This window comes from Bison bison, unplaced genomic scaffold (assembly GCF_000754665.1).
Source record: "Bison bison bison isolate TAMUID 2011002044 unplaced genomic scaffold, Bison_UMD1.0 scf7180017864217, whole genome shotgun sequence".
NCBI lineage: Eukaryota > Metazoa > Chordata > Mammalia > Artiodactyla > Bovidae > Bison > Bison bison.
Genome location: NW_011494789.1, coordinates 580,309 through 600,239, shown reverse-complemented (window position 1 = coordinate 600,239; position 19,931 = coordinate 580,309). Strand labels below are relative to the sequence as shown.

General features: G+C 38.3%; 1 protein-coding gene across 1 annotated transcript in view; it reads right to left on the bottom strand.

Annotated features, from left to right (window-relative positions):
* The window catches only part of LOC104992524 (contactin-associated protein-like 3), a 232,716-nt gene that overhangs the window by 43,238 nt on the left and 169,547 nt on the right, over positions 1-19,931 (bottom strand). Inside the window, exons 13-15 of the mRNA XM_010845436.1 lie at positions 11,929-12,126; positions 8,023-8,179; positions 1,136-1,263 (exon numbers count right to left, since the gene is read on the bottom strand). Of these exons, the coding sequence (XP_010843738.1) occupies positions 1,136-1,263; positions 8,023-8,179; positions 11,929-12,126 (483 nt within the window). The remainder of the gene's footprint in view (positions 1-1,135; positions 1,264-8,022; positions 8,180-11,928; positions 12,127-19,931) is intronic.

Below are 19,931 nucleotides of genomic sequence, written 5' to 3'. Positions count from 1 at the left end.
TGTTCCTTGGAAGGAAAGTTATGACCAACCTAGATAGCATATTCAAAAGCAGAGACATTACTTTGCCAACAAGGGTCCATCTAGTCAAGGCTATGGTTTTTCCAGTAGTCATGTATGGATGTGAGAGTTGGACTATAAAGAAAGCTGAGTGCCAAAGAATTGATGCTTTTGAACTGTGGTGTTGGAGAAGACTCTTGAGAGTCCCTTGGACTGCAAGGAGATCAAACCAGTCCATCCTAAAGGAGAACAGTCCTGGGTGTTCATTGGAAGGACTGATGCTGAAGCTGAAGCACCAATACTTTGGCCACCTGATGTGAAGAGTTGACTCATTTGAAAAGACCCTGATGCTGGGAAAGATTGAGGGCAGGAGGAGAAGGGGATAACAGAGGATGAGATGGTTGGATGGCATCACCGACTCAATGGACATGAATTTGGGTAAACTCTGGGAGTTGGTAATGGACAGGGAGGCCTGGCGTGCTTTGGTCGCAAAGAGTCAGACACGACTGAGCAACTGGATTGAACTGATACTTGATGGATTCTGTCCTCTCATTTTCTCATTATTTTACTAATTTCAGGCATCTCAGCCTTCAGCAAAATGTCTTATACTTAGTAGGTACATATTAGATGTTTACTGAACAAGTTACATGATATTTCAAATAATTCCATGAGTGTTTCAGCAGAGTATGATGTAAAGGCTGTATGTGTGCCTGCGTACTACATCACTTCAATCATGTCCGACTCTTTGCAACCCTATGGACTTTAGGCCTCCAGGCCCCTCTGCCCACGGGATTAAAATTCTCCAGGCAAGAGTACTGGAGTGGGTTGTCATACCCTTTTCCAGGGGATCTTTCCAACCCAAGGATTGAACCCACGTCTCCTGCATTGGCAGGTGAGATTTTTACTGCTAGTGCCACGTGGGAAGCCCTAAACGCTATATAAAAATGTATAATCCAGAGGTAGTATTTTTTTTCAATTATATTAGCAATATATACTTATTTTATAGGTTAATACATTCCTAATGAAGTACATATTATCAGTATAGACAGTGATTCTATGAACCCAGGCAGCTAGATTTCTCATAAAGCACTGAAATACATTAGCAGGGATCAAGGCAGTTCCTCTTGCCACTACTTACTGTCCCCCGAGCAGAGCAGAGGACCCAGTGAATAAGCCGCTTCAGAATGTGGTTGCCCTGTGTCTCTCATCACAACCTGAGTAACTGGCAGGTACTTCTTATGGGAAAGGACTACTGTGTTGCTGGTCCTAGAAAACAAACACAACCACCTTAATATCATTCTCAATAATGTACAGAAAAGTAAAAGCATTTTATTGCAGTTCAAGGGGTATTAAGCTAAATTTGTAAACATGTAACAGTAGGGAAATCAAACAGCTCATCTGAACACTTACAAACATACTAATGTACTGAATGAGGTCTTCTGAGGACCAGAGACCTTTGTTCATCCACAGGACCATAGAGAAGAAAGCAGGCAGGTCCGAAATTGTGGTCATAGGAACAGACATGAAATTACATTTCAATGCAATTAAGACTCTTGAGAGTCCCTTGGACTGCAAGAAGATCCAACCAGTCCATTCTAAAGGAGATCAGCCCTGGGATTTCTTTGGAAAGAATGATGCTAAAGCTGAAACTCCAGTACTTTGGCCACCGCATGCGAAGAGTTGACTCATTGGAAAAGACTCTGATGCTGGGAGGGATTGGGGGCAGGAGGAGAAGGGGACGACAGAGGATGAGATGGCTGGATGGCATCAGCGACTCGATGGACGTGAGTCTGAGTGAACTCCGGGAGATGGTGATGGACAGGGAGGCCTGGCGTGCTGTGATTCATGGGGTCGCAAAGAGTCGGACACGACTGAGTGACTGAACCGAACTGAACTGAAGCAGCTTTTTGCTGTTTGCAATTCAGCCAGTGTGTCATACTGGAATGCAAAATTTACAGAGGCAAGGGTAATCTGCCTTGATTAAAAAAAAAAAAAAAAGCAAAAGACAAAAAACCAAACCCATCTGACTGACAAGAAATAGGTTTTCAATTTTTGGGCCTTTTTTTTTTACTGAAAGTTTCAGAAATTCCTACTGTGGTTATGAGGCATTTCCTTATTTGTTGAAGTCTTAAATTTAAAAACAAAATCAAAACAAAATCAAAACAAAGTACTGATTCAAAACCATGATGAAGATATGAGATAATGTATTCTTAAAATTAATAAATGGGCTAAGGCATGGGAAAGTGCTTTGCCAATGATTTTCACCATCCATTCATTCAACACTTATTGCACATCCTCTATTAGTCACACCCTGTGTGTTGGGCAAGTGAACAGAAAACCCATTGTCAATGTACCCCAGAAACCTAGTGGATGTTACAAATAATAGAAATAACAATAATACCATCATGTAAGTGACTATTTGGGGACATATTAAAATCTGTGGTTCAATACAATTTAATGACTGGAACAAAAGCCAGAGGACCTGGTTGGTAAGCTGTTTGTATTGCCAGTGTTCTCTCTGGACAAAATAGAAAGGTTTCTGTAAGCTGTTCATATTTTTCATTGTATATTTCAATTACATATGTACTTTTAATTTATGGACAAATGGTTTGTCTATTGTTCTCTGTAGAACCTAGCAAATTTTCATTTTTAACAATTACAGAATCACCAGTCACTCATATATATATATATATATATATAGTAACTGTTCCAAATTATATATGTATTTATATAAGTTGAAGCATTATCAAAAATAGTCCAGGTCACCTCACAGCTTTGTTGCAAAAAAAAAAAAAATCTTCTTAACTTAATATTTAATCATTCCAGTGCTGTTAGGCATCAAAATATTCTTGTAAGTTGGAAAATTAAAAATTATTAAGATTTTTATTTTATTTAAAAATTTGAGCACAGGGACTGGCAGTGCATGTGGTAAGATATGAAAAACAGGAACTAAACACCCTAAAATTGAAGAAACAAACATTAAAAATCAAATTGCTTCAAAAAATCAGACTGAATTAAGCCACATGGTTTTATCTGAGGAAGCCCCTGCAACTGCTGCCGACAGAAGCACACAAGCTTCATCCTAAACACAAAATACCAGACTTTGTTGGGATCACAAGCTAGAAGGTGCCACTGAATCACAGGGCGATCAGTATGGAAAGCTATTTTGTTATAAACACAGGAATAGCACACCAAATTAATTCCTGGTATTAAATACCAGTAAGCATTACAAATAAATATTTTAACTCCTATGACTGCTATTTTGGCAGATATCTTAGAGGAAAAATGTAAGTATATTAGTTCTTTAAACTTTGAATTTTAAGGAAACTTTTAAAAGCTACGCTGTCTAATATAGGAAAAAGCTATACTGTAGTTCTGTTTTTAACACTGACAATGCATTCACAAACCTAAAAAAATCTTTAAAAAATCATAATGCAAATAGTGTGTATTAAGGTAGATAATATCATAAAGTACCTTCCTGAATCAAAAAATGTTAAACAATTCTTACTTCAAAGTCCTTTATTAGCATAGATCATTCCCAATTGCTCATGCTTTATGCAAAATATTGTAACCCATGGTCAACAGCTCGTGTTCACGCTCAGTCGCACAGTGGTGCTTGACTCTGCGATGCTATGGTCACCAGACTCATTTAAAACTGCCTAATTTATTATTATATCTCACTTTTCTTGCTTTTCAATTTTTCCCAAAATTTGTAAAGATTGCGTTTCTAGGCACAAAAATTTCTCACAACAGTTTTAAACATTCAATAAGAGAATTCCCAAATTTGCTTTTTTCAGAGTCTAATGCTTTAGAAATTCTTACTGTTTGCTGTTTGTCATTAGATATTTTTGAGGTATAACAGAGCTTTAAGAACTTTGAGTTGTTGGGAAAGTTGCAGGGGAGAAATACTGTGTCAACTTTAAGTGTTATAATCATTGGGGAGAAAGAGGGACTGGTGACAGTACTGTTTTCATCATCCAGAATTACATACTTTGAAAGTTCCAAGCTCTTTATCGGATTTTGCTGTTCTACTGGTTCACCCCTTTGGCAAAGTCATGCTGTATTAATTACTGAGGCATCATTAAGACTTCTTCATGTCTGGCAGGGCTGGTATCCCCACCTTGTTTTCATCTTCATAGTTGTCTTAACTATTTATGCACCATTCTTTTCCAAATTAAGTTTTAGAGCCATTTTGTCACTACTTAAAAATAATAAACAAATACCTAGTATTTGTTTGGAATTAAATGGAATCAAGAAATTTATTTGGAGGAGAGATGCTTAGATTTCCTATTCATGGCAGCAGTGTGATGTCTCCATTTATTTAGGTCTTCTTGATTTTCATAATAAAGTTTTATAAAGTCTTTTTTAATCAAAGTCTTGCATATTTTTGCTATCTTTATTTCAAGATACATTACTATTTTGTTGCTTTTGCAACTGGTTTTTATAGGACTTTCTTATAACACATTCTTGATAAGAATTCAGTTATTCTACGACTTAGTAAATAGTCTTACTAAGCTGTCATTAATTTCAATAATATTTCTGTTTGTTGTCTTAGGTTTTCTTTGCTGACAACCATATTTTCTATGAGTAATATAATCTTTATTTCCTTGTTTCCAATCTTTCCAATTGCGGTTTTGAATTAACTCATATATATTTTTTAGCTTTCTATTATTCATTTCTAACCTAATTGCATTGCTATCAGAGAAACTGTCCATAGGATAGCAACCACAGTAAAAGTTTTTGAATTTTGCTTTATGGAACATTGGGAAAATCAGTTTGCAGAAATGCACCACAAGTGGTTGAGAAAATTATGTGTTCTATAATTTTATGTTCCCAACAAATCAATTTAATTTGAAAATATTCCATGTTCTTACTAATTTTTGTTCATTTGATTACCAATTACAAACAGATATTCTTATCATGGTTGATTTGTGAATTTCTTCTTTCAGTTCTGTCAAATTTTTTCTATATATATTTCTAGTCATTTTTATTGGAAGCATACATGTTTAGGATTGTTAATTTTCTCTGGTGAAATTAAGAAGTATCATTACATAGTAACAGTGATCGTAGTCCACCTAAAAAACCTTTAAAATTTACTGACTTTGTGATATTTAGCTGGTAATTCTTTGCTTTCAATATTTCCACTTGTACAAACAAGATGTAGTATGAGATCTGGATCTAAATGGTTATTTTTGTTACATTTATTGCGCATGACTGTTCACACATTTTTATCTCAGACTTGTTGCTTTCTCTTCTTTTTCAATCTCACGTTCTATCTTCTTTTGCATTAACTAAATTTTTAAAATCCCATTTTTTCTTTCTTCCCTCTGCTGAATTGAAATAATTCTTTAAGGGTTACATACATTTCAATATATACACTTTAAGCAATTTAATTCTAATAAATATTTACAAAACAAGTTTAAATTTCAACAATATTTTTATTTCTAAGCAGTCTTTTAGTTCCTTTGTAAACCACAATTATCTTTGTTAACAGGATCTGACTGCTTTCTTATGCTTCAGCTTCAAACATATAGTCATATGTTATCAGTACATGTTTTCCACCTCTATGTTTACAGTTTTTTTCCTCAATGTTTCTTCCTGCTTCTGAAACCTTCCTTGTAATATCACTTTCTTTCATTCTGAAAACCATTCTTAAAAATTCCTTTTGTGTAATTTCATCTTAAAAGCTGTAGGAGAACATTTAGATTTCTACATTATTTAGTTTTGTCAAAAATAGTCCTGGTTACATGAGGGTATTTTTTTTTTTTTGAAGTCTTAATTTCAAAAAATAGCAGAAACAGGATCATGAAGTTTTATAATGCTTAAGTGTGGTAATATTGCAATAGTTAATGGGTTGACGAGTTGCTGGTATAATCAGTCAACTTAGAGACCATCACAATGAAGCAAATGGTCTCATGTGTTAATGTTAACACCGTCAAAGACTCGATCAAAAAAGTTTGTCTAAGGTTTGCTGTGTTTACTGAGAAAAAAATTCTTCCTAGCAACTGTTTAAATAAATCTCACAGATGCTACAGACCTTTTTAGTGGCCTGTGATTAAAAAAATATGTCTTGCTTTAAAAAAAAAAAATCCCTTTTGTGGAGTCTGCTGCTGGTAAATTTCTCCAGTGTTGTTTGTCTAGATCTTAGTTTTATCCCACTTCTTAAAATATCAGCTTGGTAAACACTGGGAGTTTGACAGATATTTCACTTCTGCCCTATAAGGGGCATGCTCCACCCTCTGTGGGCTGGGCTCTGGGCTGGTCAGGGAAGGTCAGCTGTCTGGCTGTCTTTCCTTTAAAAAGTCTTCCTTTCCTTTCTCCTCCTTTAAACATTCTCTTTAGTGTTCTTTGATTTCACCATGGGTGTCTAGATATGGATTTACTCTTATTTATTTACTTTTAGCTTGGTATTTTAATATTTCCTCAATCTGGAAATTCCTCAGCTATTTTGAGTACTGCCTCTTTTTAATTATTATATCTCAAATCTTTTCTCCTGAAACTTTAATCACACACATGTTTGATCTTCAGTCGTGTCCAACTCTTTGCAACCCCGTGGACTGTAGCCTACCAGGCTTCTCCGTCCATGGGATTCTCCAGGCAAGAATACTGGAGTGGGTTACCATTTCCTTCTCCAGGGATCTTCCCGACCCAGGGATCGAACCCGGGTCTCCAGCATTGGAGGCGGATGCTTTAACCTCTGAGCCACCAAGGAAGCCCATTTATTTACTTTTAGCTTGGTATTTTAATATTTTCTCAATCTGGAAATTTCTCAGCTATTTTGAATACTGCCTCTTTTTAATTATTATACCTCAAATCTTTTCTTCTGAAACTTTAATCATACACGTGTTTGATCTTTTTCACATAACTCTTCAATGTCACCACTTTCCTAGGTCCCATTTTGGCTTTCTCCATTCATTTTGTGTGTCATTTAATTTACACACCTTTTCCACTAATATCTGATCCCAAAGTTTTAAACTGAGTAATACTGTCATTACTAATGACAATATATTCATTTCTAATATATATTGATATATATGCTAATATATTCATTTCTAAGCATTCATTTGGTTCTTTGGTAAATCGCAGCCTTCTTTGTTAACAGGAAGATTCTCATATTTCAATTCCAGTTTTAATTTTTTGAGCAGCTTACTAATTTATTTTATGTTTTTAACATATCCATAATCTGAGATTTTTAGGCATTGGATCTACTCTTTGGGGTTTCTTCTGCCTCTCAACTGTGTCCTCTGGTGTTGTATAACTGGATTGTGAGTTCATGTTTGGAAGTATTTTATCTGAAAGAATCTTGTGAGACCTGTGTGAAGGGAGAGGGCAGATCTTCAGTGAGAATATCATGAAATCTTAGGATGAGCCATTGGTGCTGCCAACCTGTGGCCATGTTAACCAATTTAAGGACCATCCAAGTTATGTCAATTGGGCACCAAATCTGTGTGAGAGCAAGTCTGTAGACATAAGTTTTCAGGGAGATTTTTTTTTCTACTCAGAGTGCTAACGAGAAGATCTGTCCTCATTCACTTTTTTGGGGGTTTGTAGCCTTTTGGGACCTTCAGCTGCATGGAGAATTTTGTGTTCTCTGTATTCTCTTTCATGGACTCAAGGCCTTGTCTGGTTTCCCCTATGTGGCCATTCAAGAAATCAGCTTGAAGTTTAAGAAAGTCAGTAAATAATCCCAGGTGAGTCATGGGGTGGTCATCTTATTAACTGAATTAACTTTAAGAAGTCTTATATTTCACTTTCAGTGAATGGGAAACATTCATTCCTATCTTGTCTTAGTAGAAAAATAGAACAGACATGCTTAGTAATTCACTGGTAAACGAAAATAGCTACCTAATATTTTAGGCTTCTGATTAATGACACTATACACATCACAGCTTATACTTTTAAGTTGCTAGGGCATACTTTAATTTATTCTCTTTATTGTACTGTCATGTCCAATGTCTGCCTAAGGTACATAGTTTAAGCAACAAAAAAATTACAGTTTGCACAGGGAAATTATATGGAAATCACCATTCATTCCGGTCAGCATCACAGTTGCAGTAATATTGAGAATCAATGCAGTTCCCCTCTAATCCACAAGTACATTTTTGAGCATCAGGCTGAGAACCTCCCCAGTAAGTGTGTGTTTCATTGGTTCTTCCAACCCACCAGCTCACTGGGGTTCCATCTGAAAGACAAGTATGAGAAAGGTGACACCTACTTTGACCCCCACTACCTGCCTCCCCAAAATAGTTCCTTTATTCCTCTTTATTTAAAGCATAGAGAGACTCTTTTAGAAGTATATTTTATATTTTAACTCTGCAATAGGATCATTTTTAGGAGGACTTCCAACTATTTGAAAATATATACTTTAGTCATATATCATTAACCATTTTTCTTCTTTTATCAGAAAATGAGCAAATTGTCCCTAAATCATTCAAGTATGATGTTTACATATTTCTCTTGAGAACTCCAATTACATCATTTTTGCAGAAATAATGTTCAAGAAAGAATTTTCATAAAAATAGAAACCAGAGTAATTTATACATTGAATCTAAAATCTGCGATCCTATTAATAAAATGCAATTAAAATGTTTCCTGCTATGCAAAATAAAGAATTCTTTCACTTTATGTATTAGCTAAAAACACTGGCACTTCCTAGCATATCTTTGAAGTTTCTTGGGGATACGTACTTATACTAAATGGGTTACTCTGTTTGGAAACTAAAGAAATGGCACTAATCAGCCTTCTTCATGCCTGAAGTGAGTCTTTGGTTTGGACTAATCCAAGACAACTACAGAGTGGATCTTCAGCAAAACCCACTCCTCAGTACAATGCATAAGTGACAGGAGCAGAGGCTGCCTCAGCTCTGCAAGATTGCTTATTTATGCTGAAGATGCTGCCGAAGCCCCACTGTGGGATTATAGAGCACCTGGAGGAGGATGTTCAGAAAAGGCGGAGCACACAGGAAGATGGAAAAGAAACAGTCCCTAGTAAACAGAGATTCAGGGCACGGGGGGAGTAGGGAATGGAAGTGACATTAAATCTGTAAAGATGCTTGTGTTTTTCACACTCTTAAGTTGTCCCCATCAGGCCCCCACCAAGAATCTGTAGCAGCTTCTTCGTAACTTACAATCGCCACTGCTCATTATGGCTCCCTATTCAATAAGACTTTTGCTTCTGCTGACAACCTCCCAGCTTGTAAACACATAGACTGCATTCATTACCATGCACTGAAGGCCCAGTGGGTGCAATGTGAGCCAAGGAATCAATATCAACCATCAGTTTTCTAAATGTGTTGAAAACATCTCTAGGGGGTGGAAGATCTTTTCAGCTTAATATTTAATAAATATTTAATAGGTATTTTTCAAAATTCCATCTTAAAAATGTAATTATTCAACATCTTTCATTGATTGAAGAGCAAAGAAATCATTATATGCAAATGCACAACTGTGTTTACATTTTTCTCTCTAAAATGAGAACCATTAAGGGTTTTTAAAGGTACAAAATGTGTGTGGCTCCATTCAAAATTCCTTTGAGTAACCTAGAGAATTTGCATAAGAAAGTATTAGGAATAACATGAAGAAGAATCAGAGGCTGAAATGAAAAGGAAAAGGAAAGATAGCAATGACCAGGGTTCACTATTCCACTTTCTCAATTATTTTAGCCTATGGGTCACTGTCCTCGCCAGCCACTGCTACCATTCTCAATGACCTTAAGCATTCATAGTATGGTGATGGAATGGTTTCCTAAAGTCAACACAGTCACACAACTTCCTCTTTAGCCACCTGTAATCATATCCCCGAAACTATCTGTATGTAACACAGAGACCTTAAAGATGCTGAAGGAAAAATGTTCCAGGACCTGAGCGAGATCCTAGGCCCACTGCTCCTCCCCAGCCCTCTTGGAAATCAAAATCAACACAAGGGCTGCTGCATTGAGAACCCAGGCTTGTTATATCTCCTGTCAAGATTACCACCACCACTCTCCTGATAACTTCTGAGAATATGAGGATGGAAAATCCCCGAGATAAGGCTGAATTTTGACTGATGGCCTCCAACCTGTCCTATAAAATTCCTAAGCTACTTGCTTCCCATACTGCAGTCCCCTTGTGGTGTTTTCACATTGCAGCCATCCCAGGAGGGACCCGGGTTCAGTGTAAAGAATCTGCTTGCAATGCAGGAGCTGCAGGTTTGATCCCTGGGTAGGCAAGATCCCCTGGAGAAAGAAATGGTAACCTGCTCCAGTCTTCTTGCCTGGGAAATCCCATGGACAGAGGAGCCTGGGGAGCTACAGTCTGTGGGGTTGCAAAGAGTCAGACAAGACTTAGCAACTAAACAGCTGCAACGAGGGACCCAGGCTTTGTTGTTTCACTCCTTCCACACAAGTGTAACTTCAAAGCTCTGCATGGTCATCTGTGTCTATTGATAATACCGAACAAATTAGTGCAAAAATTTTAAGGTGTATCAGGCTACACTATTTGCCTGCCTCATCTCAACCTTAATTAAGCACATCTGGAAATATGTAGGTCTGCAGTGAATTTGTTTAAATTAAGTTTGTACTAAAAATTCTCCAGCAGCAGCATATAAGAAATGCAAATAACTTGAGCATGTATATTTAATGAAGTCCTTTATTTTGCTTCTTTAGTAGGTGTTTATCAAGTTTATAAGTCTTTCTCTCTCCATCTTTTCCCCTAGTCTCAATGAAATACGCTTTTAAATACCTGTTGGTGGTGGTGGTGGTGCTATTTTATGTATTTATATCAAAGGGCTAACAATTGAGTAACCACACGCAAATAGACACTGGCCTTCCAGGTGGGAATCCTTTGGTGATCTGGGTCATGTCCAGGTTCTGGAATAGACCATCTGCTTCTGTGTATGAGTTTGCCCCCTGGCTCACTGGGTGGCTTTGTTTTATGGCTTTATTAGTGGTTGGTTTCAATGCTACTCTGTCTTTGCCTTGTTTTCACTGGTTAGAGAACCTATGAATAATACTCTCCCGGAGGCAGCTTTCTCATTCTTCTGGGAACATAGAATTTTAGTTCAGTGATCTATTTGGCAATAAATCTAATTAGCAATCTAGTTAGCAATCAACTAACAGTAAGCACTAAACCCACTAGCACTAACTATAAATTCAATAAACTGAAGAGATGCAAATAAGTAGCATTTTCTTCATGCCATTTATAGGTATGGTGCAATTAGGTTCTAGCAGAGTTAGTGCCTTAGCCCCAAAGACTCAGAAAAAAAATGATTTCCTAAGTCCCATAGCTGCTGAGTGACAAGCCTGAATTCTGAGGACCTGCCTAGCACTGTCTGCTCATTCCAATCCCCAAATGCCTGATCAGAGGAGCAGCAGGCCAGCCTCCAGAAAACCAAGCAGTTTTATGCTTCATGCAGGCAGGTTGCACATTCCAACAAAATGAGGTATTTCAAAGGAAGAAAATAGAAAATCAAAAATAAAAATTTTCAAAAGAAGAAAAGATATGTAAAATAAACTACTAGCACTTAACGTGTGAAAGAACTGGTGATACCAACATTTTTCCCTACTTTATATTTAGCCAAGACACTAATCACATTCAGCGTAGGAAAAAGGATCTCACCAAATAATCACCTCCAGATAAGTAAGCCATGTTGTTGTTAGTAATGCTTCCCAAGATACCACAGGATTGAGATGTCCCTGCCCTTTATGGTGGATGATTACTGAGCCCTCCAGGGGCCTCTTTAAGAGGCTTTTACTGCTCAGTTGCCCAGCTGAGTCTGGGGATGGGAGGGAACTTCAGATCATTTATGGCTTTGGGCAAAGATTTTGGTTTTTGCTCCAAAAGTATCTCAGATTGTGACCTGGGTGCTATGGGCACAGATTCTCATGCATCTGTGGCAAGCCATTGTGACCTGTGGGGACAGAAGCTCATGATGTCTAATTACTCTGATTACTCACCTTGGGGAGTTGAAAGCCTTGACTTTTTGCAGTGGAAAGTCAGCTCCTGTTGGCAGTTGTCTGCATAGTCAATGATGGTCTGGAGCTGGTCCATGCTGGCTATGTACTTGAAAAATACTGGATGGGGGCTTTCTCCATTCAAGCTTTTGATCTTGACCAAGTGGGAGCCGTTATGCTGCACTGAGGTCCATGCAGTGTCTGGTGGGCAGAAGAGAGGTTGAGAGAAAGAAAGGAGACCATAATGAGGATGGAATCATTAAATGTAAATATGGAAAGCAAAGCATCTGAATTCAGTTTTCTTTTATTTTTTTGTAGTCATCAGATCTCTTTGCAATTAGAATCAATGAGTGGAATTCTCAAAATGTTTAACAGGAGGGATTCTCTTTATTGAAATTTTCACTACCATAATTATAGGCAACATTGTCAGGCAGCTAATTTTTAAAATTATGCATTATAATACTCAAAGCTATAAATATAATTTTATGGCCCTAATATTTTTCTTTCCGTTACTATAAGGAGAAAGCCAAACGTTACTGTGTATATATTTATCTTTTTACAATTATATTTGTCATCTGACTGAGCGTCTTTTCCTCTGATAATCAGAGAAATGTGTAAAAGACATATGTGCGGAATAAGCTGCAAACATGATCATGAAAATAACAGAAACTAAGTATTTTTTACAAAAATTAACTAACAGTGTGTCAGCAACCTGTTCAATGGCCAGCACTAAAAAAACACAGGGCCTAGGAATATGACCATCCCAGCAGTAATCATAGCTACATGAATGTCTGTTGGAAAATTCTCACATATTTCTATTACATTGATTACCTCTATTTTTCAAAGAGATATAAAAAACAATGCACACTCCATAACATTTATAACAGAAGAAAAACAACTTGACTTCTTTTATCTTCCCCTCAATATATATCCCACCATAAATACCTCCCCCCAGTATACCTCCCTCCATAAAAATATAGAAGCTCCCACAGTATAGAAGGCCATGGCTCAGTGCTAAAAGGCTGAGTTCAAGCTACCTTAATCCAACTACCTCTATAATGTCATTTAACTTTCTCTGTAGTATGTATTTGATAAATGATCAGTCTGCCACACAAACTTTCTATATTACAGAGCAGGAAACAGTCTTATTGAGTTTATATTATTTCTTAATAATTAATATATGAGCAAAAGAGCAAAAAAACAAAACAACAACACAAGGAATTCACTTAGGGGTCCCCACAGGTCCCTGTTCCTTTCCTACCCTGGGGATGTGGGTCTGGGAAAAACCTAACAGATGTGCTGGTGCTCACAAACCCTTAATACATGAAATACATGGAGAGACTTGGAAAAGAACCCCAAGGGCCATGGAAAAAACTCTGGTTCAAAGCCTATGGGGAAAAACACGATAAAATATGCAAAAATTAGCAAGAACAGGAACAAACTGTGAGTCAACATGACCAATGCAGTTTTATATTCTATTTAAAAAAGACTTAATGGATCACCTACCTATCTGCTCACTAGAGGGGGCTGTGAGTGTTCCCATGGCAACTTGAAATCCATAAATTTTGTTTCCTCCTTATTCATGTTTTCACTAGACATTTTACATTTCAACATTTTCCTGGAAAATTACTTAAATGGGTCTGGTATTATTTTTGGTAATTACCTACTCCCATTCACCCCCAGGGTTTCTTCCCTCAAATGAAATGAAGGTACAGGGACTCATGCAGAAGACTGTGTTAAGCTTGGGAGTTCATCAATTCCAGTGCCACTGCGTCATTTATTTTCATGGCTTAGGGCACAATGAAAAATGATGTGCCTGAATGGTTCATATAGGCTAGTGGTCAGTATGATAGATTTATGGTCTTGCATGGTTAAGGTATAATAATAGAAATCTTTTCGAGTGGAGAGAAGGAAACAGTTGAAAAGAACCTCAAAACTGCTCTTCTGAAAAATACTTTAAATGACTGCTCTTTCTAGAAATATTATTTAAAATACCCCAACAACAACACATTATATTTCTCTAATATTCCACAACATATTATTTTCATAGATTTCAAAACCATGAACCTTCGACATGCCACATAACCTTAATTTTCAAGCAGAAGGAGACAGACTAATGAATTAACCTGACCAGCATGATGGAAAAATTGTTGTTAAATCACTAAGTTGTGTACAACTCTTTTCAACCCCAAGGACTACAGTATGCCAGGTTCCTCTGTCCACCACTATCTCCTGGAGTTTGCTCAACTTCGCTGTTATTCAAGGTAGTCTGAAGCATAGCTTTGGACCTGAAGTAATTAATTTTGGTGGTGGTGGTGGTTTAGTTGCTAAGTCATGTCTGACTCTTGCGACCCCATGGACTGTAGCTTGCCAGGCTCCTCTGTCCGTAGGATTCTCCAGGCAAGAATACTGGAGTGGGTTGCCATTTCCCTCTCCAGGGGATCTTCCCGACCCAGGAATCGAACCCAGTCTTCTGCATTGCAGGCAGACTCTTTACCGACTGAGCTACTTTTTAATCATGGGCAAATTTAAACACGAATTTTGAACTATCGTTAAACTAGACCCTTTCAGAACATGTTAATCGAACTCAGTGGGATCTTTCCTCTGCACAGGAACAGGGAGACCATTGGTGGCACTTGGTCAACCATTTTGCCTGGACAAATGAACCTGTAGCCAAGTTAATTTGCTGGTTTGGTTTGATGTTTCATAGTAATCACACTGACCACATCATATGCTATCCTTCAGTTTGATTTGCTTTTCCTTTTTGCCAAGTTATATTCACTTTGCAACTGGCAACACATTTTACACTTTATAATAGACCTCTGGATTATACAAGGAGTCTTTTATAGCAAAACAATCAGTTATGAAAAAGAACCAGCTCTTTATTTTACACATTCAGGTAAATATACATTGAAAGCATATCTACTATACTCATTTCCATTTCTCTGAGAAGTAGACAGAAAATAAGGCTTCATTATGAAAAATCTGATGCCTTTATAGTTGGTAGGTTCATCACTCATGATCTGGAAATAAACCTCAAAGAAAGTGAAGGTAAAAATTCCTTTTCCCACAGATGCCTGAAATGAAGTCCTATTTGTGTTCAGTTAGTTCAGTCGCTCCGTGGTGTGTGACTCTTTGGGACCCCATGGACTACAGCATACCAGGCTTCCCTGTTTGTCACCAACTCCTGGAGCTTACTCAAACTCAAGTCCATCAAGTTGGTGATGCCATCCAACCATCTCATCCTGTGTCATTCCCTTCTCCTGCCTTCGATCTTTCCCAGCATCAGGGTCTTTACCAGTGAGTCAGTTCATATCATCAGGTGGCCAAAATACTGAGGTTTCAGCTTCAGCATCAGTCCTCCCAGTGAATATTCAGGACTGATTTCCTTTAGGATGGACTGGTTGGATCTCCTTGCAGTCCAAGGGACTCTCAAGAGTCTTCTCCAACACCATAGCTCAAAAGCGTCAATTCTTCAGTACTCAGCTTTCTTCACAGTCCAACTCTCACATCCATACATAACTATTGAGAAAACCATAGCTTCAACTAGATGGACCTTTGTTGGCAAAGTAATGTCTCTGCTTTTTAATATGCTGTCTAGATTTGTCATAGCTTTTCTTCCAATGAGCAAGCTCCTTTTAATTTCATGGCTGCAATCACCATCTGCAGTGATTTTGGAGCCCAAGAAAATATAGTCTGACACTGTTTCCATTGTTTCCCCATCTATTTGCCAGGAAATGATGGGACCAGAGGCTATGATCTTAGTTTTTTAAATGTTGAGTTTTAAACCAGCCTTTTCATTCTCCTCTTTCACTTTCATCAAGAGAGTCTTTAGTTCCTCTTCACTTTCTGCCATAAGGGGGGTATCATTTGCATATCTGAGGTTATTGATATTTCTCCTGGCAATCTTGATTCCAGTTTGTGATTCATCAAGCCCAGCATTTAGCATTTGTGTCCAAATAGAACATTTTTTGAAATTAAGCCATCTGCCTTTGTTTCTTCTGATGAGAAGAGGGTACATGTTCTGAGAAGACTGAGAAGGCAAAATGCCAGATGATTTAATTTGTCACATCTATCTCCAGACAGAGCTAGTCAAGAAGATGCAATCAGGGTAATAAATAAGGATAGACGGATGTAAACACTAGCAGCCATTCCTGAACCCACAAAGATAATCTGAATACTACAGTAGAGAAATATCAATAACCTTAGGTATGCAGATGATACCACCCAATGGCAGAAAGCGAGGAAGAACTAGAGTCTCTTGATGAACAGCAAGGACAGCAACGAGATCAAACCAATCACTCCTAAAGGAAATCCACCATGAATATTTATTAGAAGGACTGATGCTGAAGCTGAAGCTCCAATACTTTGGTCACCAGATGTGAAGAATCGACTCACTGGAAAAGACCCTGATGCTGGGAAAGACTGAAGGCAGGGGGAGAAGGGGCTGATGGAGGATGAGATGGTTGCCTGGCATTACCAACTCAATAGACATGAATTTGAGCAAACTCAGGGAAATCGTGAAGCACAGGAAAGCCTGGCATGCTGCAGTCCATGAGGTTGCAAAGAGTCAGACATGATTTAGGGACTGAACAACAATAGAGACCCAAAACAGCCTTCTTAGAAATTGTGTTACTATACAGAAATAAATATCATTACAACTAGCTTTCACTTTTTATTCACCTCAACCGTCTTGCCACACAGACAAGGAAATGGAAGTCTAGAAAAACTCACTTGCAAAACTAAATTCATGAAACTATGTAATTTAGCCACACATTTCTAAGTAATACAGTGTAAGTCACTGAGCTTTCTGAGTAAACTTCTCAAAGAGTCCTAAGGTCTGTAATTTTTCCAGCCAGTCTTACTCACCTGAGCCCTCTCCTATATTTCCAATGAAAATAGAACTGGATCCTGGTCATTTATGTGTTCATAGGGCCAGTAAAGGCCAAGCCTACTACTCCAGATGTTCAGAGGGTGTCCTGAGGAAGATGATGGTCAGCTCTCACCTGGCCCTGCCCTAGATTGCAGAGGCTCTGGTCCCTGCCATGTCATCTGTTTATCAAAGCTGAGGATGACTGGTGTGTGCATTTTACTGAAGAGAAGTGATGACAGCTCTAAGGAGACAGTTGCCAGGCCCTGGGGATGGCACTCATCCTGGCCCCACATCTCGGGTCCCTCCTGATTAATATTATAGGAGCATCCTCCTAAGGGTTGCCCTTCCTGCCGTAATTCTGGGGCCTTGAGGCTTTTTTGGCTTACTTTAATATTTTAACACAAGAAAATGCTATAGGATACAACTTGATAGCTTCAAGGGAATGTAGCTACTTCACAGCCTTCTTTCTTGGGATTTCAGAGGATGATGCTTTCACTTACTAGGCCACACTGAATGTGCGTCTGCTCATTCATAAGGACAGACATCTGCTATTTAGCAAGAATAGACATTTACTTAACATGACTTATATTGTCTTCAGGAAATATATATATGTGCCTGGCCCCGTATCTGGAACCTCCTAGGAGCTCAGTTTTTGGAAGATATTAATATCTCCTCTTGTGTGTCAGCCCATCATACAGCTCCAGAGCAAAATAATTTTCTCAAAGAGCACATTATATAATTCATTCATAAAATTAAATACAGACAGAGTACAGGGTCATGGTCAGTAAGAGATATGGGTTATAACCTATGGTCTCATTTAGTCACTAAGTCATGTCCAACTCTTTGCAACCTCATAGACAGTAGCCCACCAGCCTCCTCTGTCCGGGGGGTTTTCCAGGCAAGAATACTGGAGTAGGTTGCTATTGTCTTTTCCAGGGAATCTTCTTGACCCAGGGATTGAACTTGCAGCTCCTGCTGCATCTCTTGCATTGCAGGAGGATTCTTTACTGCTGAGCCACAGGGGAGGAATGGTCTTAGAAAAGTAAAAAAAAAAATCTCTGAGCCTCCAATTCCGTATTTAGTAAATGCTGAAGACCAAATGCTATCGTTCTAGCCACCTTTGAATGCTAAGGCCGTGAACCTGGCATGTTTCTGGCCTAGCGGCCCTCTGAGCATCTATATTTTTATTGTTCATCCAGACCATTCACTATGCCCACCCACAAGGTTGGGGCAGACTGTGTGGCTGACAGAAAAGCAGGAAAATAAGCTTTCCTGAAGCATTTGTTTTTTCACCCTTTGGGCACCATGACTGGTCCTGCCCCAGAAATTCTGCATCGCCAATCACACCACGCTGCACGTTTTACGAACTACCTTTACAAGTGTCAAGAGGCAAGTCAGAATAATGTCTCCCCAGTGGAGGTGGAAAAGAGTTCTTTCCAGGCAAAAGCCAGTATAAAAGAAATGCAGGTTCACTCTGTATGATAATCATCAAAGTGCAGCTCTTCTTTCATTTTCCTTAAAAATTCCAACATTTCAACTTTAAAACATTTTTTGTAAGAAACACTAGTTCCAAACAAAACTTGCTACATGTAACGAATGCACAATAATGCTATGCTTCCTGCCAATCTCAATTTTCAAGAGCAGAGCAGAGAACAATGAAATCCCAACTTTTTACAAGCAAAGAAAATACATGTTGCAGCAACTATGCATTTACTTGTGAATGAACTCTCCAGTCTATACTTACCACCTCTTTTTGACAAATTTCCAACAAGTGCTGATATCTACTTAAAATAGCAAATGTAGACCTAATGATATTCATAACATTGTTCGTTAGTTGAATTAACATCTGTCTATCTCATTCATCTGAAGGTCTATGAGAACAGTTAATTTCCCTTTCATTCCTCACATATAGCTTAGTGCCTGCAACTTCGTAGTGTAAAGTGTGTATGATTGAATGAATGTATGAACTGAATGGGTAACTGAAAAGGGAGCTGTCTGGTTATGCCAAGACAGGAATTCAAGCAAAAGAGAGAAGAAAGGAAGAAAATTTATACTAATAAACAAACGTTAAACACATAGCCGTATGGGGCTATCAGCACTCAGCCTATAAAGGACTTAAAAAAATAGTTTGGCAGAATCCCCTCTCTTTACTGCTTTCATCTCTTATAAGTGCTCTTATAGTAATAAATCTACTTCTCACGCTCCAAAAATAGCTTGTGTCGTGTGTAAGACAACTGGACTGACTGCCCATTGCTAAACCACAGTGCTGGAGACCTGACACAGTTTCCGACACAGGAAAATGGCTGTTGAAGAAACAAAATTGCATATATTTTAATCTCAAATTCCTAATTTATACCCTCCTTTCACCTTTGGTAACCACCTTTGGTAACCAATTTTATTTCCCATGTCTATGAGCCTATTTATATTTTGTACATAAGTTCATTTGTATCATTTTTTAGATTCAAAATATACATACTACAAACCTAGACAGTATATTAAAAAGCAGAGACATTACTTTTCCAACAAAGGTCTGGACAGTCAAAGCTATGGTTTTTCTAGTAGTCATGTACGGATGTGACAGTTGGACCATAAAAAAGGCTGAGCACTGAAGAAGTGATGCTTTCGAACTGTGGTGCTGGAGAGACTCTCGAGAGTTCTTTGGACAGCAAGATCAAACCAGTCAATCCTAAAGGAAATCAACCCTGAATATTCATTGGAAGGACTGATGCTGAAGCGCCAATACTCTGGCCACCTAAAGCAAAGAACCAACTCATTGGAAAAGACCCTGATGCTGGGAAAGATTGAGGGCAGGAGGAGAAGGGGGTGACAGAGGATGAGACAGTTGGATGGAATCATCAACTCAATGGACATGAGTTTGAGCAAACTCCTGGAGATAGTGAAGGTCAGGGGAGCTTGGCATACTGCAGTCCATGGGGTTGCAGAGAGTCAGACACAACTGAGCAACTGAACCAACAACAAAATACACACTGCTGCTGCTGCGTCACTTCAGTCATGTCCGACTCTGGGCGAGCCCATAGATGGCAGCCCACCAGGTTCCCCAGTCCCTGGGATTCTCCAGGCAAGAATACTGGAGTGGGTTGCCATTTCCTTCTCCAATGCATTTAAGTGAAAA